This window comes from Chelonia mydas, chromosome 14 (genome assembly GCF_015237465.2).
Source record: "Chelonia mydas isolate rCheMyd1 chromosome 14, rCheMyd1.pri.v2, whole genome shotgun sequence".
NCBI lineage: Eukaryota > Metazoa > Chordata > Testudines > Cheloniidae > Chelonia > Chelonia mydas.
Window position 1 is genome coordinate 40,619,229 of NC_051254.2, and position 24,011 is coordinate 40,643,239.

Consider the following 24,011-nt stretch of genomic DNA (forward strand, 5'->3'; position numbering starts at 1 on the left):
TGTGCCAGAGAGTTAGAATCCTTCCATAAACTAGTGCTTAGGGCATCCACCTGACAGGTGGGAACTTCCTGTTCTCCAGTCCCTGCTCCTCAGGGAGAGGGGGACTGAAGCAGGGTCTCCCACATCGGGGGCGAGAACCCTACAAGTTAAAGGTTATCAGGGATGTCATCTCTTCTCCCCACCCTCTGTCCCCAGCTATTTTCAGGGGATGTGACACCTGCTGAGCTCACTATCACAAGAAGTGACGTGGGTACCTGACTCCAGGAGGGGGATTTCCCACTGCAGGTTGTTAGCAAGGCTGGGGCCTCCCTGCAGCCAGGGCTTGGGGGCTGAGCTCTGAGAGGGGCCGGGCATGGGGCACAACCCTGGTCACTGTGTTCTACTGGCTGGTTTGGGCAGCCCCTGTCTGGCATCCTAGCTCTTGTGGATCCTGTTCTTAGACGCCCTTCCCTCCCCGTTCATTGCGTGGGGCACCCAGGCACCCAGCTCAGGCCTTGAAGATCCCATTGTTCTTCCAGTGATTTCCTAGGCTAATAAAAGTTCGGCGTTGCAAGACTGGACGTCAAATGCTGAAGTCCCTTTGTGGATCCAGGCCGAAGTGACTCGCCCTGGGTCAGCCAGGGAGTCGGGCACAGCTGGGAATTGTATCGGGATTTCCTGAGTCCCAGTCATCCAGGGCAGTGAACACGAGACCATTCCTCTTTTCTGGCTTCCAGCCCGCTCTGTTGCTCCCTTTTGTACCCAGGGACTCTCCCTTACACGCATTTGAATTTATGGACTGACAGGAATCCCCTGTCTGATCTTCACTGAGCAGGGTAACTTGTCTGCAGTTTGGTGATCTGAGGTTACTAATCTGGCCATTCTGCCTCCCTCCGCCTGGTTGTCCCACAGCAGGGCTGACAGGGGTAACAGCATCCCTGGGATGAGCTGTATTGCTGTGGGGGGAAGCCCCATCCCTTCTGTTGAGAATTGCTGACCCATGGGTCAGCAATCTCCAAAGGGAGGGCTCCCCAGGGACAGTGTGTGCAATTACAGGACAGTTCCCTGCAGTGTGAGCCTTTTGGTAATGTGCAGCCCTACACGTCCCTGCAGGAGGATCTAGCAGTTGGGAGCAGGGTCCAAGGGCGGCTTGCCGGGGTTATTAGAAGGGGCGCTCACTGCTCCCATCTTCCACTCCAGGGTAGTGAGCTCTGGGGTCAGGCTGCAGACTCCAGGGGATCTGATGCTTTGATACGCGAGATGGGTGAGGAAGGAAACCCGCTCAGAGAGGCTGTCAGAACTGAATGGAGCTGAGTGCCCCTTGTCTTCAAGGGGGCATTGGCAGAGCCCAGCAGGTCTGGCAGCCTCTCTGCTTGTGCCTCTGCCTATTGTACCTGCTCCCACAAAACCAGTAGCTGAAATGACCCGCTCAGTATTCACCCTGCACTGCCTCCTGGACTGAGCTGCCAAGCTCCATAGATGTGCTCACACCTTCTGTAGCTGCACAAATCTGAGTCAAAGCCCGTCCCCCAACTCAGGAACTTTAAACATTTCCAGTGATTACTTGTAGGTAACTTTCTTTGCAGCAAAAGGGTTAAATTTCAGGGAGGGGCTTAAAAGTGGTTTTATGTGACCCTCTCCCTGCTGCTTGTACTCTTGAGGGAATTCTGTGTCAACAAATGAAAAATTCTGCACACAATATTTTAAAATTCTGCAAATTTTATTTGTCAATAAATGTGGAGGCTCCAGCCTGGCCGTGGAGAGCCCAGGCAACTGGCTGCATGGAGGTGGGAGATCCCTGCAGCCCCCTATCTCCCAGGACAGGGACTGAATGATGAGGCTGCACCCGACCCTGACACAGCGCACGGCCTGGCTGGCCTGCCCCAGAAACACCCTGGGGGCCAGGGCCCTGCCCCTGTGTGTCAGGTGCATCAGGTGGGGACAGAAGGCTCAGCCTGACAAGATTCCAGTGTGGAGCGGCCTAATGTGGGGGATCCAGGTTTGGGATGAAAGGATTCTGTGTGGGTCAGTCTGAGGGTGGGGGCCTGGGGTTGTGGGGGGGAGCTGGATGCACAGGGACTCATTGAGGGTGTTCTGGGTGCAGGGGCAATGGGACTTGGGCTGAGGAGTCCAGGTAAAGATGAATGGGGCTTGGTGTGGCCATTCTGTGGAATTGATTGAATTACCGCACCACTCTTAAACTTCTTTCTCTGACTCCTGATGCATTAAATACGTAACTAGCAGCCTCAGGCCCAGGGTAGCTCGCTGCCGCAGGATGTAACTGAGGCCCAGAGCTCAGCTGGATTCATCAAAGGACTGGACCTTGATGTGGATAATGGGACCATCCACAGTCATACTGGAGAGGGTTCAGTGTAGAAGGGGCACAAACCTGCCTGCTTCAGGCCAGGAGCCAGCCACTGACAGACAGAAGTGTCCTCCTACCCTTCCGGGCAGGCTATTCTCTCTCTGAATCAGGGTACGAATAGGAATATAAATCTTCCCGCTTTGGGGCCTAGCCAGCCTCTGAGGGCATTTGGGGGAAATGTTCCCTGGGGCCGGCTATCCCACCACTGCCCACTAGGGGGTGCATTGCCCTCCCTCTGAAGCAGCTGGTGCTGGTGGCTCTCAGAGATCAGTCGTGTGTCCCACTGGTCTGATCCAGTCTGGCCCTTCCTGTGTTGCTGTTCCTGCTTGTTCTCCACAGAGAGACGAGAGAAGGGACGGTCCCTCACCCTGGGTTCTCCCTCTCTCTCTTTTTTAGTGGAAAAATCTAAGCAGCCTCCTCCTTGCCCCGCTGCTGCCTGCTGGTGCCCGGACGGCTGGTTCAGGAACCGAGGGAAATACTTCTATTTTTCTAAGGCCGAAGGGAACTGGAACGACAGCCAGAGCTTCTGCTCGTCACACGCTGCCTCCCTGGCTGGGATTGAGAGTCTGCAGGAGCTGGTGAGAAGCACAGATGTGTTGTGCCAAGCCCAGCGATCATCGGCACCACAGACAGGGCTGGAGTCAGGCTGGGCTCAGGGGGCAGAGGGGAGCCCGGGTGCCTCCCAGGCTGGGTGGACAGAGTCAGTGCGGTTCTGGCAGTTGAATCCTGGCTGGACTTGGGGCTCCAAATTCCCCAACTTTGCATCTGCTCAGAGCCCCAGGTGGGACACTCCTGCTGTGCAGGGCTGGGCTACCTCATTCAGATCCCGGCCAATGGGCTGCCTGGGGCCTGGAGGGGGTGAAAAACTGCCTCCCCAGCCTAGCCCCAGTGTTTCCTCATGGGTGAGGTGGGGGAATCCTGCTGAAGGTGAGACCGGCTCTGTGCCTGCATCCCTCAAGTGCCCTGCCCTGGTGGCAGGGGTCTGTCTGCCCTCCCCCTCCTGGCCTTGCTGTGCTCTGAGAAGGGGCTGCTGGGTGGACAGTGACCTTGCAGCTCAATTCCTCCTTCACCCAGTGGATGCCACAGCCCCAAAAAAGAGGACAGGAGAGGGTGAAGGGTTAATACTTATCTGATCCCTTCATCCAATAACAATGGAAGGGGCCTATAGAAATCCCCTGCTGCCCAGGGCTCTGTGGGGTGTTGGAGCAGCACAGAGTCAGTGTCTAATACAGCTGTTTGCTTATATTGCATTTGTAAGAGTTCCCTGCTGCCCTACAAAGGCAAACTGGACCACTGGATCGGCCTCTGGAAGGACACGGGCCAGATCTGGAAATGGGCCAATGGAACAAAGTTTGACCATCGGTGAGTCTCTTTTTCCTTTGTGTTGGGTCAGAGGTGATGGAAATGTCCCACTGGCTGCTTTAACTCCCCCTCCTGCCAGGAGCGGGGCCTGGTGCAGGAAAGGGGGATCCGGAGGGGCTGTAAGTGCATCACCCCAGGTCAGGGAGGGGAGCTATCTCCCCTGGTCTGTGCCTGGCACACACTGACTCTAGCTCCAATTGTCTCTGGGTTACAGGTTTCAAATACAAGGAGGAGCAGACTGCGCGTACCTGGATGAAGACCTCACAGTCATCAGCTCCAGCTGCAGCACATCAAGAAAATGGATCTGCAGTAAATCTGATACCCCTACGAAGGAAGAGAAGTGTGTAGTGGGAGGGGACTCGTGAACTCAAGGGGATCGGAGATCAGACATGGCAAAGCCTGGTTCTGGTCCCCTCCATGGCCCTATATGCTGCAGCCTATGTACTTGTTGTGACATTCCCCTCTGGTATTGTCTGGACCAGTGATCTGCTAGGCCACTCCAATCCTTGACTCTGGGAACCAGCCTTACCCTGCTCTGCTGTGAGAACCCCCACTCCTGGGCTGTTCACGCAAAGCCTCTGGCATGTAAGCTGCTCCCTGCTACTTGCAAGCGAATGACACGAGCCAATATCTCCGGTCCCAGAAACAACCCTCGGAACCTTCGTCTTGCAGTTATGCCCACTGGACGCTGCAAGCTTATATAAGTTCGTCAATTTAACTAAGAAATTGATATGTACCAGGCTTGTTATCCCAAAGGGAGTCTCTGACATGCTTCAAACCAAACACACTGCTTCAGATAGAATAAACAAACAGATTTATTAGCTATAAAGATGGATTTTACATGATTATAAGTCAAAGCATAACAAGTCAGATTTGGTCAAATGAAATAAAAGCAAAACGCATTCTAAGTTGATCTTAACACTTTCAGTGTCCTTACAAACTTAGATGCTTCCCACCACAGGCTGGCTGGTTACTTTTCCGTCAGGCTCTCCCCTTTGATCAGCGCTTCAGTTGCTTAGTGGTGGTGGTGTCTGTAGATGTAGATGGAAGAGAGAGAGCATGGCAAAATGTCTCTCCCCTTTATCATGTCCTTTCTTCCCTCATGGCTTTGCCCTCCCACTTCAGAGTCAGGTGAGCATTACCTCATTGCAGTCCCAAACTGCCTAAGGGAAGGAGGGTGACTCCTTCGAGGGTCTAACGGATTATTTTGTTGCTGCCTGAGCCAGTGTCCATTGTTCCTGTGAGGCTGGGCTGGGTTTGTCCCATCCATGCCCTGATGAGGTGTGAACTGCCTCTCTGTTCTTGGAGAGTTTTTGCCTGGGCTTGCTGTAAGCCATGAGGATACATTTTCAGCCTCATAACTATATATGTGAAATTATAACCTTACTATAACAGTGCTGTAACAATTGCTATAACATTACTATAACCATGCTCAGTGCATTATGAGCCTTCCAAAGACACCCGACTTGACAAACTTTGCATTGGATACCACACAATCATTTTATAAAGATGAACATGGGGATGTAGGGTGTTCCCCTGAGATACAGAGCATCACACTTGTTTCTTAGTCTGCCTCCGGGATTTTCTCCAGTTCTAGTTGTCAGTTACCCTAATACTGGGGCCTGTGACCCTTCTCTCAGGAAGCCTGTCACAGTTTCAGGGTAACTGCATCTCTAGCCTACCTCCATGAGGTCAGGACTCCAGCCGCCCCATCTCTGGGCAGAGATCCCTGTCCCACTCCCTGACTGGGCCACTTAAAGCTGCACAGCAACCTTCTATACGCCGGGTATCCCCAGCCAGCACCTGCCCTTTGCTTCCACTCTGAACACAATGCCCAGCATGTTCCAGCAGTTACAAGCTACCACACGGCCCTTTCTCAGCTGATAAAAGTCAGGAATGGTTGCATGAACAATAAAGATAAAACGCTTTCTAAACTTAACAAACTAGACTTCGCTAAAGGTGACGTCCTTCACCACAGGTTATCAGTAGCATCGCTGACCTATCTCTCAGGCCAGGATCTGCTCCCAAAGTCCAATGGCTTTTTCTTTTGTAATCTTAAGCGAAGAGGAAGAGGGAATGTGGGGTGTTTTTGCCCTTCACTTTTATAGTCCAGTCCCCCTTCGAGATGCAGTTTCCCGAAGGTCACCCCTCAAAACAAAGTTTATTCCCAGTAAAGAAGACGACATGTCTGGTGGTGAAAAATTCTCTGCTGTTTCTTCTCACCTCTGTTTCCTGAAATGCAGATTTTCCTTGTCTCCTGTCTTCTTCCTCTGGCTGTCTTACAACTTATGTGTAAACTGAGGGGAAAATGCTCCTTTGTTTCAGACCTGCTTGACCAATGCTGCCTAATTGGGGCTACGTGCTTTTGAACGTGTGCCAACAACATTATTTGGGGGAATTTATGACTTTACATATAATGATGCTACGTCCATTGCACCATGATATTATTGACCAGCAAGTTATTAGTTTTCAAATGATGCCTTACAAGGTGTATTTTCTATAAAGATTATTACAATAGGGTGTAGAGTGTGACGACGGGAGTACATGCTGTCACAGGGTGGTGCCTCTCTAGAGTTATTTAGTGACTCACCTTAATCAATCTGTACTGTGCGTAGTTCCCGAGGAGCTGTGGTCACTCTCCCCCATGGAGTAGACCACAAGCAGAGAGAAGCCATTCATACATTTTAACACAATGGTCCCCAAACAGATTGCAGGGCAGGAGGTTGCAATATCCCAGATTCTCAGACCCCCTTGTTGCTGGGGATCATCTCCTCAGTACCAGTCTGAAAATTTCCCCCTTGCTCAATTCATCCCATTAGCTCCAGTTGTTCCCTGGTGCCTTTAATGATTTCTTGCCCTCCTGGGGTTTGCACCCTTCAGACTGGGACATGGTTCTCATGGCTCCTTACTGTGTCCCCAGACTGTGACAAATTAGGGTAACCTAATCATTAGGGTAACCTTCCTGCAGACAGCCCTCCCTGCAACCCCTTGGTGCCATAGGATGTCTTTGGCCTTGGGCCCTGGTGGTCGGGTTCCATGTGATGGTGGCACTTCCGAGCTCTGTCCACCTTTGTTGTTTACAGCCAGCAATGCAGCTGTGCTGCCCTGTGAGAGACAGAGTGTGGGTGTCTTCATGCAAACCCAGCCTCTGAATTTGTGCCTGGGAGCCTCCTTTGGTGAAAATGTGGCCCTAGAGACAGCTTGAGACGCTTGCCCCCCTCTCCAGGAGACTCCTCTTTCCCCTCCCTGCCCAAACTTTTGTGGTGCCCCTGTTCACTGACTGCCAATTTTCACATCCGCAGGCTGCACTTTAGGGACAGATTTCTCTAAGGCACTTTTCAATGTAAAATATTTTCTTACGTGTCTTTTATAAAGAAATTGAAGTGAAAAAATGTGCAGTGCTGGAACGTCCAGGCTGCTAATTAAACCAATGCTAATTATGCCAAATTCCAGAGGGCAGATTGTTGCTGCTTGAGTTAGGTGCCTTCTCTGCAGCTCTTTAGGGTCTTGAAGGTGTCTGACCTGTGTAACCTTGCTCTGCAATATATTTACCTTACTCATATCTATTTATAAGGTATGTTGAGCTCTTTCCTGGGAATGGATTCTGTTGCTGACAGAAAACAGTTTTAAAAAAGCACAGCAACCTCTAGATGTACATGGTTAATCTATTCTCACTCTTCCAGAGCAGGGATTTGAACCTGGTGCGGTAGCCACTTAGCTATTGGGTGGGGTTAACAGCTGCCTCCTCCAGTCCTCTTGTGAACCTAGCCTGGATTTTTTTAGTATTATTATTATTATTATTTTATTTTATTTTGGCTGAAACTATTCAGTGAATTCAACACCAGTTTGTGACTAGCCTTGTTCCTTCCAAAACTGCATTTTTCGGCAAATAAACTATTCAATGGAAAAATGTCTCCCAGCTCTACTTGTCATGTCATTTCACTAGTTCTCCCTTCACCTTAATCTTCCAGCCTAGCCGGGATCTGAATTTCAAATGCAAGAAAAGCCTTTCAGGCTGTCTTTATCCACCTTAGACAAGGTGTGTCGGGCGGGGTATGAGCCTAATTTTTGTCTTTGAAGCTCACCTTCAATATTAATAATTCATGTGACAGACAAACTAAAGAAAAATTTATAGTTCATACTTCGAAAGTACAGGTAATTAATGTCACTGTCTAATGAGGAGAGCGTCTTTCTCACAAATCCATTTGGAGACTGTAGTGCAGATTTCACACTGAATCCCATCTGCTTTTATCACCCCACATTTCCCTTCAGCAGGATCCGCTAACTTGAACCTGGGAAACAAAATAAATAAATCCCTGTTTAAAATTTTTGAACAAGATGTTTAGCAGCTTTTCCTCATTCGGACACACCGCTCAAATTTCTTCCTTAACTGCTGAACTCTTCCTACAGAGCCCTAATTGATAAAACGCTTCCTAGCACATGACCCTTTTGTAGTAGCTGGTTGGCCTTGATCTCTTTCTGAAAACACTTGTCCATATTACAAACCCCAGCCCTCAGGATTAGCCCAATTTCTGCGGAAGCCATCGAATGAGGCTCAGGACTCGATTCATCTCCTCTCTGTGCAGCATGTCATGCCTAGCACTGAATATCTCTTGCGCCCATGTGTAGCCTCTGCTCTCACCAATGCTGGAAAGCAACAGCCCTGTGCCCCCTGCTGTACATCTCACGTGGACTCATGGGATAAAAACACTCACCGAGTTTGATTGAACAGGGAGCCGTCCTCCCAAGTCCATTTCCTTGCAGGGGATGTAAAAATGAGTCCAAGCCAGATGTGGTTTGTCTCTTTGGAAGTAGTTTGTATGAAAGTCTGTAAATGACATGGAAGAACAAGGTGATGGGGAAGGAGGGGTTGGGGTTAAGGTGCTAGCTAGAGACTTTGGGAAATGGGTTTAATTCTCCAGACTCCCTCTGTGACCATGGGCCCGTTGTTTAGTTTCTGTCCTGACTGGGGCAGAATTCAGGCCTTGGTACAGTCTTTGTGGTGTCTGGGGGTCATGCTATCAGTGAGGTGTCCACCGCTGGGTAGCAGGGCACAGGTTATCTACTGTTGCTGGCCTTAACTTTTCATTTCCTTGCTTTTTAGTGTGTGTGGGTATGTATAGAGCAGGGGTGGCCAAACTGTGGCTTGTGAGCCACAGGCATCTCTTTACAGTTAAAGTGCAGCTCCCAGAGCCCCCTCCCACTCCCATTCTCTGCCTACCAGACTTGGGGGGAGCTCAGGGCTTCTGTCCTGTGGTGGGGCTAGGAGGGGCTTCTGCTACAGGTGACTGGTGCTTGCTGAGAGAAGGGGGGCTCCCTCTCCCAACAGCCTGAGTCAAGCCCCCTCCCCCCAGCTGTCACCCCTCTTACCCTGCGTCTCTTAGGTGTTAGCTGCGCATGGAGGGGCAACACCAAACAGCTGGGAACTGCAGTGAGGAGCTCCCAGCTGTTTGTCGCTGCCTCTCCCCACAGCCGCAGCTTCCCGTGCAGGGAGTTGGGCCCAGCAGCACCATGTGACTGAGCAGGGCCAGCAAACCCTGGGGAAAATCAGGGGGCACGTGCCCCCTCACGCATCAACTCTGGCTTCCTGCCCAGTGCGGAGGGGGGGTATCAGGCCTATAGCTTGCAGGGTGCGCCTCCTGGGGCTCAGAGCTTCAGCAGGAGCAGGGCTGAAGCCTGGAGCCCGGGCAGGTGCCTTCTGTGGGGCTGAAGCCCTGAGACCCCTGCCCCTGCAGGGCCAAAGCCCCAAGCCCTAACAGATGCCTCCCACAGGGCCAAAACCCTGAGCCTTGTCAGGTGCCTCCTGTGGGGCTGAAGCCCTGAGACACCCCCCCACCCCCGCCCCCCCTCCTTGCAGGGATGAAGCTCTGAGTCCCGGCAGGAGCACCCCGGCTCTAGAACGTCCGAAGATTGTTGTATGCGGCTCGGAGGGTCAGTAAGTTTGGCCACCCCTGATATAGAGCAACCTTGACAGACACACAACACAGTGGTTTTGTGTATTAATTATTACTAGTGATGCTCATATCCCCAGGACAAGTTTTATTTACCATCTCATCCTGGTCCCGGATCACCAGCAGCCGAGAGCTCCTCCTTGAACAGTCATCACGGCTCTTGTTCCAGGGATGTTTTTTTTTTGACACCCAGTAGCACTTGTCCCTGTGCAGCAGCCAGTTTGGGGGGCAGAGCTTACACCCTGATCCCTCTGGAGGGGGAAATGGAAACACTTAATGGAGCTGAAGGTTCTGAACTGCATTACATTCATGGACAGGCCTTCAGCCTCACCATTTCCAGTAGAACTATTGTCTTGGTTTTGCTTGAGGACAGGTCCAATAGTCAACTAGCAGCAGGTGCTGCAGGCCAGGAGGGGTATTGGTGAAGCTGTGAGTACCTCAGTGCCAAATAGCACGGGCTAACACAGGTCAGGCTCAACTGGAATCCTCCTTCACTTCCTCCCCTTTAGTGTAGTGTTCCTGTGCACTGCTTAACAGCTATTACGTTTCCCCTTAGAGATGGCTGCATGCCAGTTGGGGTAGTAGATAATACTACATATAAAAGAGTTAAAAGAATTTTATTTAGGTTGCAAAGTCAGAGCTGGGAATACTACATTCATGGTTGCCCATGCAGCTGTAATTCAGCCTGTGTGAGTTCTGTACACTGAATGCTTGGGGATCCATAAGGTACATGGGAACAAAATAGGGCTGTGCACTGAATGAGGCAGCAGCCCTGAGGAAAAAATAGTAGGAAATCATAAAATAAAGAGCGTATCATAATGCAAACACAAATGGGGGCTGAATTAAGGTTGCATGAGTAATTGTAAATCTGGCATTTCCTAACTTTCGAGAGCTTGGCTTTGTAACCTTCCTGTGCTCTTAATGCAGTATTGTGTTTAATGTCCTAGTTTTTAAAAAATATAAACAACAATTCTATTACATGCAACTGGAACAACTTCCCCAGCCTGAATCAGCAGCAGGGTTTGGACCCTGGATCTTCAGTACCACACCACACTGCTACCACTCAATGCTAGCTGGTAACAGGGAAAGTCTGTTATTATCCTCAGGGGAGGAGGCAGGAAATGGGCCTGGGTGGTCAATGGGAGCACAGCCAGCTCTCTCCCCCTCCCCAGGAGGAGCTTCTGCTCCATGTGGTGTTCCTAGGAGGAGAGTTCCTGGGGTCATGTGCTGGATGAGGGGGAGCCTGGCCCAGCTCTCACCCCCTCCCCACATCCATTTCCATCTGCTGTGGTAGTTCCCCGTGCAGGGTGTACTGCTGTGGCAGGTGAGCCCAGCACTTTTGACTTTTCATGCTGTTATTTTGTCACTTTTCCTGAGCATCACAAAGAAGGAGGGAAATGGCGACTCTTCCGAAGTTCACATCTCAGCAAAACCTGGATGAAATTTCATGACCCAAAGAAAACATTTCTCCAGCCTGAGAGCTCCCCTCACCCCATATTTCAAAGGCATGTTTCGAGCAATGGCAGTGTGAGAGCTTCTCAAAGGTAAGACAAGACCCTTTTATAACGGAGGCATTAGGGAAAGTAACCAGGAGTCACTACCAGCTACCCTATATGTCGTTCGTAAAGCAACACGATATTTATTGCACTTACTGAAGTGGTTTGTGTTCTCCCCTTAGGGTTACCCTAACTGACCACTAGATGTCACTGCAATGCAGGAAGCTGCAGAGAGAGAAGGCGCTCAGGTTACCTGTTGAGTTGTCGTGAGATGATTCACACGCAAATTGTTTCAAGTGAAAATGGAAATCTTTTAGGCCTGTGCTGCAGTTGGATTGATGGATGATTCTCTCCCTGGTACTGTTGTTCTCCCGTGAATTCAGACATCCTTTGATCTGAAAAACTTCATAAGAGCATGAGCATGAGTGGCAACTACTACTTAGGGATTAGCAAACTGAGAATGAGGCTGTGTGTAATAAACCGTTACATACTGTCGCTATCAAATTCAGAACTGGGCTAAAGAGATAGAACACAGAGAAAGAGAAAATTGCATTTATTACACATTGTAAGGTGTCTTCCACTTTTCCCTGCACACTGAACAGTGAAGTTGTGAGAGCTGGATCACAGGGGGCTCAACCTTGTTTATGGAATATTGTTCCCTTTGTGGTGATAATGAAGTGTCCAGGATATTATTCACAAGAACGTTGGAATCAGAAATATGGGGGGAGAGGAAATTTCAGGGTGCTGCATTTTGCACAAATTAATTTTGAACTGCTTACCCCAAATGCCCATCGCTATCACAGCTCCCAGCAGGATGAGGATCCCAGCTGCTCCAAGCCCTACAGCAAGTCGATGGCAGCGGGGACACTGAGTGTGATCTGGAAAAGAGTCAGGTTTTAGTGAAATATCTTCAGCATATAGTGCAAGAAATAATAATGGCCACCTGCTGTCCTGTGGAACCCATGCAGCATCTTTAAATGGGCATTTGTGTTCCTCCTCACATAATACTGTACCAGGAATAGTTTTAAACCTGTCAGTTAAGGGCCACGTCACTCTTAGGGCACCCCTGTGACGAAACAGAGCAAAATACTGCAAAGGTGAAGACAATACTAACAAATCCCTACTGTCAATTATTTAACAACACGGTTCTATCCCACTTACAATGGTGCATATTTGACCATGTTATAGGGCAAGTCTTTGCATCAGCCCCCTCAGGCCTTGTGTTGACCCGGACAGTGGTTCTTAACCTTTCTGGGGTCAGGACACATTTGTAAATCTCAATGGCCAGTCATGACCCAGTAAATAGCATTAGTGCAAAAAACACCTGCCTTACTAAATATCTTACCCACGACATATAATGTACACATTAGTGTACCACGTACTAAATAGTAAACCATACATACCAGAGCAGCAGTGTCTGCGGCTCCTGTCCCGTGGGGCTGGCTCCCCACTCTGGGTATTGTGACTTCCACGGTCACAGTGCTGCTCAGGTTTGGCCTGGCTTCCCTGATGGGGGGCAGCTGGGCCAAATTTGTGTGAGTGGCATTGTGACCCGGCGCACAGGTTCATACTGTCACTGCCTGGTCAGCCCCGTCATCATGACTGAGGTAAGGGAGGGGCCAAGCCTGAGTGGCTGCTGAGCTCCTGTGCAGCAGGTCACAACGCCCAGAGCAGCTCGCTGAGCCCACCCAGCCTTGTAGACTGGAGCTGCAGGATCCACAGCTGCGGGGTGAATGCAGGGTGCACTCTGAAACCCAAGTCCTTCCCCCTTTCTGCAACGGAGTTACACAGTATGCATCCGATGAAGTGAGCTGTAGCTCACGAAAGCTTATGCTCAAATAAATTGGTTAGTCTCTAAGGTGCCACAAGTACTCCTTTTCTTTTTGCGAATACAGACTAACACGGCTGTTACTCTGAAACCTGTGTTCAGTCTGTTACGCCTCTGTTCAAGGACAGCCAGGTGTTTGTAAATAAACACGTTCCACTAAGAAAATAGCTTGAGACCGGGTCACTAATTTCACCTCCAATGGGAAACTGACCTGCCAGGCCCAAAGTCTGCTAACGCTTGGAAAAACAGCAACAATAACAAGGAAGTCAGAGTCACTGGATCTTTACCAAATAGTTGCACATTTTCATAGTGACGTAGAACAGATGAATATAACCAGAGGGTCGCACACTTTGTAGCATCTGTTGGCTGAGCTCATTGTACATGCCAGGAGCTCCTTCCATCCCTCCATTCCCCCCACAAGCTCCCTGGGCGCCCCCTTCCACCTCCCTGTATTGCAGGGATTCCCTGCAACTCCCTCAATCGCCCCCTGCCAGGAGATCTGTGCCCTCCATTCCCCCATCTCCCATACCAGTGTCCCCTTTTCTTTCCCCCATGCTGTCCTTCTCCCATACCAGGGTCCCCTTTTCTTTCCCCCATGTCAGCAGTTCTGTGTTCCCCTCATTCCTCCATCCTCCCCATTTCAGGTCCCCCATTCTCCCCTCAAGACAGGGATGCTGTGTGTACCCGCATGCCCCCTTCCTCCCACTTCCATCCATGCCAGGGGCTCTCTTCTCCTTCCATTTCCCCCTTTCTCCACTCATGTTTCCCCAATCTCTGACTCCCACCATGGGTTCTTTGTGCACCCCCTTTCCCTCTCATCCCAGACCAGCAACCCCCATTTCCCTCCATGCAGGAGTCTACATGTGCCCCCATTTCACCCCTTTCCCCTCATGCCCCACTTTCCCACATTCTCCCCTCTATGGCAGGGGCTCGGTCTGCACCCCATTTCCCCCTGTGCCCCATACAAAAGTCTCCCATTTTCCTCCCAGGCCAGAAGCTGTATGCACACCTCCTTCCCCCGTGCCCCTCCATTGTCCCCTGCACACTCCCCTCCAACCATCATTATGTCTCTTCTGTCAAAATTGTATTTCAAAAATAAGGGACTGTTTCCTCAGCAACCCCGCCCCGCCCCTCCTCCCAATATTATCATTATTATTAATAAATAACAACAATAATTGGCACTCAACCGCATTCACCAGGGGTATTTCTTGCTGCTTTTTTGCAGCACTCAGCAACTCCTGATCTTGTACAGAGATGAAAAAATAAGGGATGTCCCTTGTCATAAGGCCATGTTGGCAACCCGTTCTGTCTGTCTGGGACATGAGTCATGCAGAGCATCAGCATGCTGAATTCTATTGGGAGGATGGGCAGAATTTAGGGGTATTATGCTGAGAGGTGTTAATGGGTGCCATCAACCAGTTCTCTGATCTATAGACAATTGCAAAAATGCCAGAGGCTGTGGCTGTGCTAAAGAGATGACCATGCCCCCCATTTTCCCCCTCCCCCCCCCCCGTATGGTTTATCGATTTTGCCCAAATGTAATAGGGTTCTGCACACTGATGTCTAGCCATTCCCTGAACTATTAGAATTGATTGGCTGTAGCTATGGTGCTGAGAGTTTGCCAGCTCAGGGCACAACCTCGAAGACCTGCACATCCACCAATGTGATATATGCCATCATGTGCCAGCAATGCCCCTCTGCCATGTACATTGGTCAAACTGGACAGTCTCTACGTAAAAGAATAAATGGACACAAATCAGATGTCAAGAATTATAACATTCATAAACCAGTCGGAGAACACTTCAATCTCTCTGGTCACGCAATCACAGACATGAGGGTCGCTATCTTAAAGCAAAAAAACTTCAAATCCAGACTCCAGCGAGAAACTGCTGAATTGGAATTCATTTGCAAATTGGATACTATTAATTTGGGCTTGAATAGAGACTGGGAGTGGCTAAGTCATTATGCAAGGTAGCCTATTTCCCCTTGTTTTTTTCCTGCAAAACCCCCCCCAAGACGTTCTGGTTAAACTTGGATTATTGCTGTGCACATTGTAAGATGAGCTGTTGCCAGCAGGAGAATGAGTTTGTGTGTGTTGTTTTTGGAAAAAAAAAAAGGGGGGGGGTGTTTGGGGGGGGGTGAGAAAAGCTGGATTAGTGCTGGAGGTGACCCACCTTGATTATCATGCGCATTATAAAGAGGGGTTTCAAAGGGGGATGGGCTGTTGCCAGCAGGAGAGTGAGTTTGTATGTGTGTGTGGGGGGGGGGGGGGGGGAAGGGTGAGAAAACCTGGATTTGTGCTGGAAATGGCTCTACTTGAGGATCACTTTAGATAAGCTGTTGCCAGTGGGGGAGTGAGGTGGGAGGAAGTTTTGTTTCATGGTCTCTGTGTGTATATAATGTCTTCTGCAGTTTCCACGATATGCTATGCATCCGATGAAGTGAGCTGTAGCTCACGAAAGCTCATGCTCAAATAAACTGGTTAGTCTCTAAGGTGCCACAAGTACTCCTTTTCTTTTTACGAATACAGACTAACACGGCTGTTACTCTGAAACCTGTTAATTTACTGTGTGTAAGTAACAAAAGAATGTTAATTGTGCTCATAAACATAGGCCCATTCACTTGTGTTAGTAAGAATCAAGAGGAGATACTAATTGCATTTGTCTGTAGTTACCTCCCTCCTGTTAGAGGTAACCAAATTTAAGCTTGTAGTTGCTAAATCTTTTTCATGTCTCTTTACATTATGTATGTGTCCTGTGCTCAATCAACCTGAAGATCAAAGATGTGTGTATACTGCATGAAACTAATAATGTTACCTGTATGGTCTTCAGTATGTCTTCTTCTACCTGTCCCTGTTGCAATGGCTGGCCAGCAATTACATTATGTAAATCAATGTAACGGGATTATTTGTGCATGCAAGGAAAAAGCAAGGGTCCTTGGTTTAACAATGAAGAGAGCGATAAATATTGGACCTTGGGCATGGCCCTGTTATCTCTGATCTGCTGAGGCTATGTCTATGCTGGCAATTGAGTGACAAAACTTTTGTCAGGTTTCAGAGTAGCAGCTGTGTTAGTCTGTATTCTCAAAAAGAAAAGGAGGACTTGTGGCACCTTAGAGACTAACCAATTTTTGTCATTCAGAGGTGCTAAATCATCCCACTTTCTCCCCCCCCAAGACAAAAGTTTTGCCGCGGCAAGTGTCAGTGTGAACTGCGCTCTCTTGCCAGCAACGTGAATGCTGCTCGTTGGGGGTGGAAGCACAGCGGCTACACTGCCCGACTTTCTCTAAAAGTTGTGTAGTGTAGACAAAGCCTCAGCTCTGGCACAGGGAGAGCTTAAGCTATTGAACTGAGATCCCCAGTGGGATGCCCTGAAAGATTCCTGAAAGGCCTCTAAGAGACTGACAGAGGGTTAGCTGACATTATACCTCTGCTAACAACTGGACTCATAGATTCTGATGCAACAGTAATGTATCTTGTCTGCTTTAACTTTCACCAGCTCTCTTTTCTTTTTTTATTAATAAATCTTTAGTTAGTTTACTAAGGATTGGCTGCCAGCTCTGTATTTTGGTAAGATCTTGAGCAGCCTATTACCTGGGGTAAGCGACTGATCCTCTGGGATTGGAAAAACCCAATGTATGTGATTTTTGGTTTTAATAACCTTTTATCATACAGTCCAGTTTGCCTGAGTGGTAAACAGGGACTGTAGAGCCTAAAGGGACTGTCTGTGGCTTCATGATAACTAGTATAGTATTCTGGAAGCACATATTTGTTACTGGCTGGTGAAATCTTATGACAGAATAGGGTGACCAGATGGCAAGGGTGAAAAATCGGGACAGGAAGTGGGGGGTAATTGGTGCATATAGAAGACAAAGCCCAGAATATCGAGACTGTCCCTATAAAACTGGGACATCTGGTCACCCTATGATAGACTATACCACCAGTCTGGGGTACTTGCCCTGTATTTTGGCAGTCTGACCTGAGATTGGCCCTCTCAGCTGTGTCCCTTACCAGGCAGCGTGACAGTGGCACTCTACAGTTATTGTGTTACAAACAGACAGACAGAGAAATGCCATCCAGTTGAGTGTAAGGCCTTGCAAGTTTGGCCAATTACAGTACAACATTAATATGTTCCATATGTCCTATGTAACAGCATAGTTGGGATATTAATATTTATTTAGCAACTGCAGTGTTAGTAGAATAAAAATAGAGTCTGACAAGATAATCATGGAAAATTTTCTCACATATATCCGTAAGCTCATGTTCCTATAGAAGTTACACTCCAAAGATACCTGTTTTGTAAAATAACTTGTATAGTTACATTTCAAATACACCCAGCCATTTTCAAGGGAATCCTTTAAGAAAAAAGTGTCCATCCTTTATGTTAAAATTTAATTCATGATTTCTTGTTTCCTCGTTATTTTAGAAATACTGATGCATATTCACTGCCCACCCCCAATCTCCTCTTATCCTTACCACAGGTTCCCTCCTGTCTGTTCTAAGTCACAACTTCCCAAACTTTGACTGATCCACAAATACCGAGTCTTATAGCTTATCTCTGCACTCAGGAAATGTGAACACCTCGTCCCTAGCCTTGGAAATGTCCCTGGCATCTTGACCATTTCAGAATCCAGGAGAAGATATCCTTTTGTGCCTTCATCATTCCCCCTGGACCAGGCTTTCCGCATTTCCTCTTTTTCTCCAGCCCCATTTTCTGTATTTCTCAGATACTAGACTTTATTCTTGTCTGCACAGACTCTAGTAGGCTTGTCCCGCTCCACACTTTGCCCATCAAGTGGCACAAGCTCCACAACCCTCTGCACTGAATTGGCTCCCCAACTATTGTCAAATCCCATCATTCCTCCTTGGACTGTGAGACTCCCATACCTCTCCTAATAGAACAATGAAGTCCTGTCAGATCCCTTCTGCCCAGTCATTCCTCTCAAGACTCATCAAAATGTACTGGTCTTTACCATTTGACTTACTCTACTATAGTATATATTGTAACTGCAATAGTTCATTTGCATCCTCCAAACAGGTTGATGAGATATATGATTTATTTGTATTGTGGTAGCACCCAAAGGTTCCAGTCTGGAGCAGTAACCTATATGCTAACTAAGGCCAGATCTACACTCGGAAATTGGGTTGGTATAACAATGTCACTCAGGGGTGTGAAAAATCCACACCTCGAGTGATGCAGTTACACCAGCCTAACCCCCAGTATAGACAGTGCTGTGTTGATGGCAGGGCTTTCTGCCGTTGACATAGCTACTGCCTCTCGGGGAGGTGGAGCACGTACACCGATGGGAGAAGCCCTCCCGTCAGTGTAGGTAGCATCTTCACCGAAGCGCTACAGTGGCTATGCGGCAGCGAGGCAGCTGCACCACTGCAGCGTTTTAAGCATAGACCTGCCCTAAGAGACTGTATCATAATCTCCTCATGCCAGGGACGCTCTCACTGAGTACAGAACACAATGGGAGAGAGGCTGAGCAGAACAATAATAAGATCAGACATTACAGAGATTAGCTGTGTGCACAGTTTGATGGGGAATTTAATTGTATAATTACGTTAGGATACCTGGAGACTTGGGTAAAAATCTTTGTTATTTTAAATCTAAATAAATAAATAAATAAATAAATAAAGTAATTTGAAATTTGTTTCCTCCTTTGGTAAAGTTAAATCAGTTACTCCAAACTATCACTCAACTTAGGCATCATTGATTGCCTGATTTTTCTGTAGGTATCACAGCAGAGATAGGGCTTGAGGAATTTGAAGGAAAAGAGGGTCATCAAAATATAACAGCATGGCCCTTGTATTTGTATGTAGGGCCTCTCACTGACTATGACATTTTCTGAGACAGTTTGTATTTACTCTGAAGTAAAGTGCACCACAGGGCATTCAGTATCCAGCTCCAGGAGTGGTAAAGGATTCAGGTTAGCTAAGTCCTGCCAGATGCATGGTGCATAGAACATAGACCTGTCCTTTGTTGCTAGAAAACCAGCGTCTAAACTACCTGACTGTGCTTCAAGTTACTTATGTGGGGTAACTATTGTGAGCTCCCTGTTGCACCTTTAATATAGTTGGTGGATTGCTGGTGATGCCAGGGGTTCGGCTGATCACCGTTTTGGAGGCTGGAAGGGATATTTGCCATATGGCAGAATTGGCAAATTGCCGTGTGGGTTTTTTCCACCTTCCCTTCAGCATCAAGGTGGTCTGGGTTTAGCTTATAATTGTTGCAACTTTGACAGGTTCCCATGTGGCTGGTAGATTAGAAAGGGTTTGTTTACAAGTTCCTGTAACCCAGTGGTCTGCCTGGGCCATGGTCCTGAGCACAGTATTAATTGGTGCAGGGGTTTGTCTATGCTTTGAGCTGGGGGAGCAGTTCCCCGTGCTAACTCTGATTGAGCGAGTGCCCTAAAAATCGCACGTAGCTGCAGCAGCAGCAACGTGACTAGTAGGAGGGTGTTAGCCACTCTGAGTAGGTGCCTGTGGTCTCGGCTGGGTTCGTACTGACGTACTCAGGGTGGTGAGCCCGTCCTGCTGCTCGAGCTTCACACACTCTCTTTTAAAATACACTCTCATTTTAGCACACTAGCTCGGTCAGAACTAGTGCGGGGTTTGTCTCCTCAAGCTGGGTATCTCCCCCCAGCTTGAACTGTGCACATACCCTGTGTCTCATGCAGCTTGTGGCGCACCTCATCTTGTCTCTCCTATCTCTAGCATGGAGCAAGGGTTGGGACTCTGGCTTACCACTCAGGGTGAGGGTGGAGAGGGGGCATGACTTTCACATTTACCCTCTAGTCTGTAGTACACCAAGGCCATTCGTGCCAACTGGAGAGCCGCACTGGAACAACCTTTCTGGGTAGTTTGGGTGGTTACCCTAGTTAGGTAATAGTTTTAAATAAAGTTCCAGCCTCCACATTTAACCATATAATGGTGTCTATGTCTCATTGTCTTTATGTCCACATTAACGTCTAATTGTACTTTGTCAAGTGGCTGAATTTTTAATTGCAATTTAAAAGTAAAGCAGGCAGACTGAGCTTAGTACATGTGGAGCACTGACAGGAGAAGAGATGTTCCCTAACCTGATCACCAAATAGCCCCCTTCTTCCTCAGCAACACTCACAATTTCCTACTGTGTCACATACCATACAGCTGTTTCAGGATGCCCTACCATATCTCAATGCTACTGTTGGCAACCCCTTGGAGGCCTCCCCCGCCCTTCTGTAAGGGGAGAAATTGGATTGTATCTGTACCCTGACCCATCAGCTCCCCTTCTGACCCAATGTAGGGAGCCTGTCAAGCTATCAGGACAGGTAAGGCAAGGAAGGTCCTGCATTAGGGTACAGGGACCTCTCCAATATTATGGTAGAAAAACATTACACAGGTGAGGATTGTGTGACAGTCGAATGTGCCAGGTTCTTTTTGTAAGAGGCATGTCCTGTGAATCCTCTGCTGAAAACCCTCTGCCACAATAATGCTATGTCTGAAACACTGTGTCGTCTTAACTCCTAAAATCCTCTGTGGGAACAACTCCTATGCCAGTAACAGAGTGTCTTCTGAACTTTTGTGCCAAAAAGCATTACATGATCAGCATCAGACTCCAGGGTTCTCTTTTTGTCTTTAACACCCACTATTTGAAGAAAACATTGAGCTCAGAAGTAGATATTTATAATTGTTATTGTATTAATTCAATTGCCATGTGGAAAATAATTTGCAAGGCAAAAACACAAAACAAACAGTTCAAAAAGTCAGATTTGTTGCCAAAGAGCTCTGAAAAAAGGTAATACTCCCCCTTAATTTTATTTTTTTCCCGATAATTGGAGGTGGTATAAACACAGATTAATCACAGAAATGTAGGGATGGAAGGGACCTTAACAAATCATCTAGCCTATCAGCTGTGCTGAGGCAGGATTAAGTATATCAGGTCCTAGCCCATCCCTGACCGGTGTCTGGAAGAACACTAAGCCAAACCACATGCCAGAACTTTCAGAACAGACAAACTGCATCCAGACGTGACATTAGTGCGTAGCAAGCTGGTGCTCTGTAGAGTCACACCCTAGTTTAACGGACACAAGGGCTTGTAAAGTTCCCAAGTAGACAAGCTCGTACATAGGACACTCCTGTTCATACAAACCCGAATGACATTAGCCTGTTTTTGCAGCAGTATCACACTGTTGACTCATATTCAATGTGTGATCCACTATAACCACCAAATCCTTTTCTGCAGTACTAGTGCCTAGCCAGCTATTCGCCATTTTGGAGGTGTGCATTTGATTTTTCCTTCCTAAGTGTAGTACTTTGCACGTCTTTATTGAATTTCATCTTGTTGATTTCAGACCAATTCTCCATTTATCAAGGTCATTTTCAATTCTAAACCCGTCCTTTAAAATGCTTGCACCACTCCTAGCTAGAAACTGTCATTCACAAATTTTACTAGTCTAGTCTCCACTCCATCATCTAAGTCATTAATAAAAATATTGAATTGTATTGGACACAGAAAAGCCACCCATGGAATTCCACTTGATACGATCTCCCAGTTTGACAGTGAAGCATTGTTAACTACTCTCTGAGTATAGTCTTTGAACCAGTTGTACACTCATTTTATAGTAAATTCATCTAAGCCACATTTCCCTTGTTTGCTTATGAGACTATCATGGAGGACTGTGTCAAAAGCCTTGCTAAAATCCAGATATATCGTGTCTACTGCTTCCCTCCAGCCACTAGGCCAGTTACCTTGTCAAAGAAGGAAGTTAGATTGGTTTTGTATGATTTGTGCTTGACATTCCATGTTGCTACTAATTATCACCTTATTCTCCTCTAGGTCTGAACAAATTGATTGTTTGATAATTTGTTCCAGTATCTTTCCAGGTATCAAAGTTAGACTGACTGGTCTATAATTTCCTGGGTCTTCCTTTTTCCTCTTTTTGAAGATAAGTACTGTGTTTTTCTCTCTCCAGTCCCCTGGGTCCTCACCCATCCTCCATGAGTTCTCAAAACCAATTAATGGTTCTGATATTGCTTTGGTTATTTCCTTAAATACTCTATTGTGAATTTCATCAGGCCCTGCTGACTTGAATGCATCTATCTTATCTAAACATTCCTTAAGCTGTTCTTCCCATATTCTAGCCCAAGATCCTTCCCCCTTGTTGTTAATATTGTGTTACGTATCTGCTCTAAATTAATCTTTTTAGTGAAGACTGAAGCAAAAAGGGCATGAAACACCTCAACTTTCTCTGTGTCATCCTTTATTTGCTCTCTTTTCCTGTTAAGTAATGGACCTACATTTGTCAAACTAACAGGTCAAATTCAAATATCAGTTTTAATTTGTGTTTTGTTCATTGCCACTTTGAAATAATTTCTTAAAACTAAAGGCTTAATACTCCTATTAAAAGGCTAATTGCCAAAGTCTTACTGGGTTATCACTCCACCGTACTACCCTGAAAAGAGATATTTAACATCTACACTATTTATCAGTTCTAAAAGAGCATCATCAAGATTTTAAAGTTTCAAATAAAACTAATTTTCTGGCACATCCTTTAAAAATTGCTCTATAATTTTTATGCTTGCATTTTGCATCCTTTGAAGTCAAGGATTCTTAGCCTCACTGGGGCATAAACAGGTTTCAGGGGGTCGTGACCACACTCACTTTCTTTTTGGATACATGGATGGGTGCCCTAAAACTTGTAGTAATATGGAATCACAGTATGGAAAAGCTTGAGAACTCCTGCCTTAAATTAACATTTAGCTCAGTTTCTTATTTCTTCATTATTCTGATATTCATTTTCCCTCTCTCCTTTCATCCTTGCTACTATGTTCCTCCTTGCGAGTCTCCTTTAAGTTACAACTTTTCAAAATTAATTTGGTATGAAACATGTCCACTCCTGTTCTGCACTCAGAGATAGAAGGGAAGGTGGGAATATGTTCCCATTTCAGAATCCTGTGCAAAATCCCCATGGTTGCTTGCAATTTTCTCTATTAGCCAAATTTCCCTTTTTCTCCAGCCCCAGGTCCTAACCTCCTCAAATAAACATTGGGTCTTTAACCAGAGGCCAGTAAATCCTTTTCTTCACTCTGCACTTATTAGTGACACAGGCTCCATGACACAGTATACCTAAACATCTCCCCACCTCTTTTCTTCTAATCCTCTCTAATGAGACAATGAAATCCTTCCCGTTCTTGGAGCCTCCCAGGTTCCTTCTGTTCTGTTCACTCTTCCCAAGACTTGACCATTGCCCTACTCCTTATCCCTCTGACTTATCCCACTATAGTAAATTGTAGATTCACTAGTTTACTTCAATCCTCCAAATATGTATGAAAGATGGCATACAATAACGTATTGTATTGCCCTTGTAATTGTATATATATATAGGCTGCCAGCGGCTACTCTTGTAGTGATGTGGCTGTTTTAATACTGACATAATGCTTGCTATAATAATGCTTTAAAGAAATTCCGTATCCAGTTCTGACAATAGTAGGGGATTTCACATTCTCAGAAGTCCCACTCTGTGAACATAGCATATAGAGCTGCTCCTTGATTCTAAAGACCTTCTTTCTAAGCTATCTGTGCTGCAATTCAAATAATAAAAAAGTACATTAGGATTCCATTTTTCTAATTGAAAAGAGAGATCATACTAGTACAAAGCTAAGAAATTAAAGACTTACTGAGGTGCCGAGCTGGATGCAATGGTTTGGAAGAGGCTTTCAAAATGTTTAAATCAGCATAAACTATTTCACCTGCCATGATAAGCGCAGAGGAGGGAGAGCACGTACAGAAGAGGACGGAGTCTAAGAGCAGCCTCATTTATATATGAGCTAATGTATCCAACATCAGGAAGTGTCTGTCATCTTTTTGAAGCTTTTTTACTTCCTTTTCCCCTGGTGATTTGAGAAGTCCAGGCACCCAGGCTAATAAATTAATGCCTATGTGCTAGCTACCAGTCTGAATTATTCTTGAAAACACTCAGGACAGGAGAGCTGTTCTGCACTAGGGTGTTTAGGATTTCAAAAGCACAATTATTTTTCAGTAGTA

The 24,011-nt window shown here is 47.0% G+C and overlaps 2 protein-coding genes across 7 annotated transcripts in view; one reads left to right on the forward strand and one right to left on the reverse strand.

Moving 5' to 3' along the window:
• Positions 1-7,620, forward strand: part of LOC102939181 (C-type lectin domain family 2 member D) — a 32,085-nt gene extending 24,465 nt beyond the window's left edge. For 4 of the 5 annotated variants that reach the window (XM_037915078.2, XM_037915080.2, XM_037915077.2 and 1 more), the window contains 3 exons: positions 2,741-2,922; positions 3,603-3,706; positions 3,921-7,620. In XM_037915078.2, the coding sequence (XP_037771006.1) occupies positions 2,741-2,922; positions 3,603-3,706; positions 3,921-4,071 (437 nt within the window). In that variant the 3' untranslated portion in view covers positions 4,072-7,620. The remainder of the gene's footprint in view (positions 1-2,740; positions 2,923-3,602; positions 3,707-3,920) is intronic. The other variant, XM_043528297.1, reaches the window with a different exon arrangement.
• On the reverse strand, positions 4,697-23,805 carry LOC114020579 (killer cell lectin-like receptor subfamily B member 1B allele A). Of its 2 annotated transcripts, XM_043528277.1 has the most exons (7): positions 23,645-23,756; positions 11,933-12,031; positions 11,407-11,556; positions 9,754-9,908; positions 8,422-8,534; positions 7,849-7,998; positions 4,697-4,737 (listed from the first exon to the last, which is right to left on the reverse strand). In XM_043528277.1, the coding sequence occupies exons 1-6, from the start codon at positions 23,721-23,723 to the stop codon at positions 7,872-7,874; spliced, it is 723 nt and encodes a 240-aa protein (XP_043384212.1). In that variant the 5' UTR covers positions 23,724-23,756; the 3' UTR covers positions 4,697-4,737; positions 7,849-7,871. The 2 variants fall into 2 exon arrangements, with proteins under 2 accessions (XP_043384212.1, XP_037770984.2); XM_037915056.2 differs by lacking the exon at positions 4,697-4,737 and having other exon boundaries at positions 7,750-7,998; positions 23,645-23,805.
• Positions 23,806-24,011: the final 206 nt, after the last annotated feature.

Excerpts from the sequence above, each read along its gene's own strand:
- LOC114020579 (XM_037915056.2), bottom strand. The coding sequence starts at position 23,783 with ATGAGGCTGCTCTTAGACTCCGTCCTCTTCTGTACGTGCTCTCCCTCC. Across the intron at positions 8,535-9,753 it reads TCCGGGACCAGGATGAGATG|ACTTTCATACAAACTACTTC; the intron begins GTAAATAAAACT and ends TGTCATTTACAG. Across the intron at positions 7,999-8,421 it reads TCCCTGTTCAATCAAACTCG|GTTCAAGTTAGCGGATCCTG; the intron begins GTGAGTGTTTTT and ends TTTGTTTCCCAG.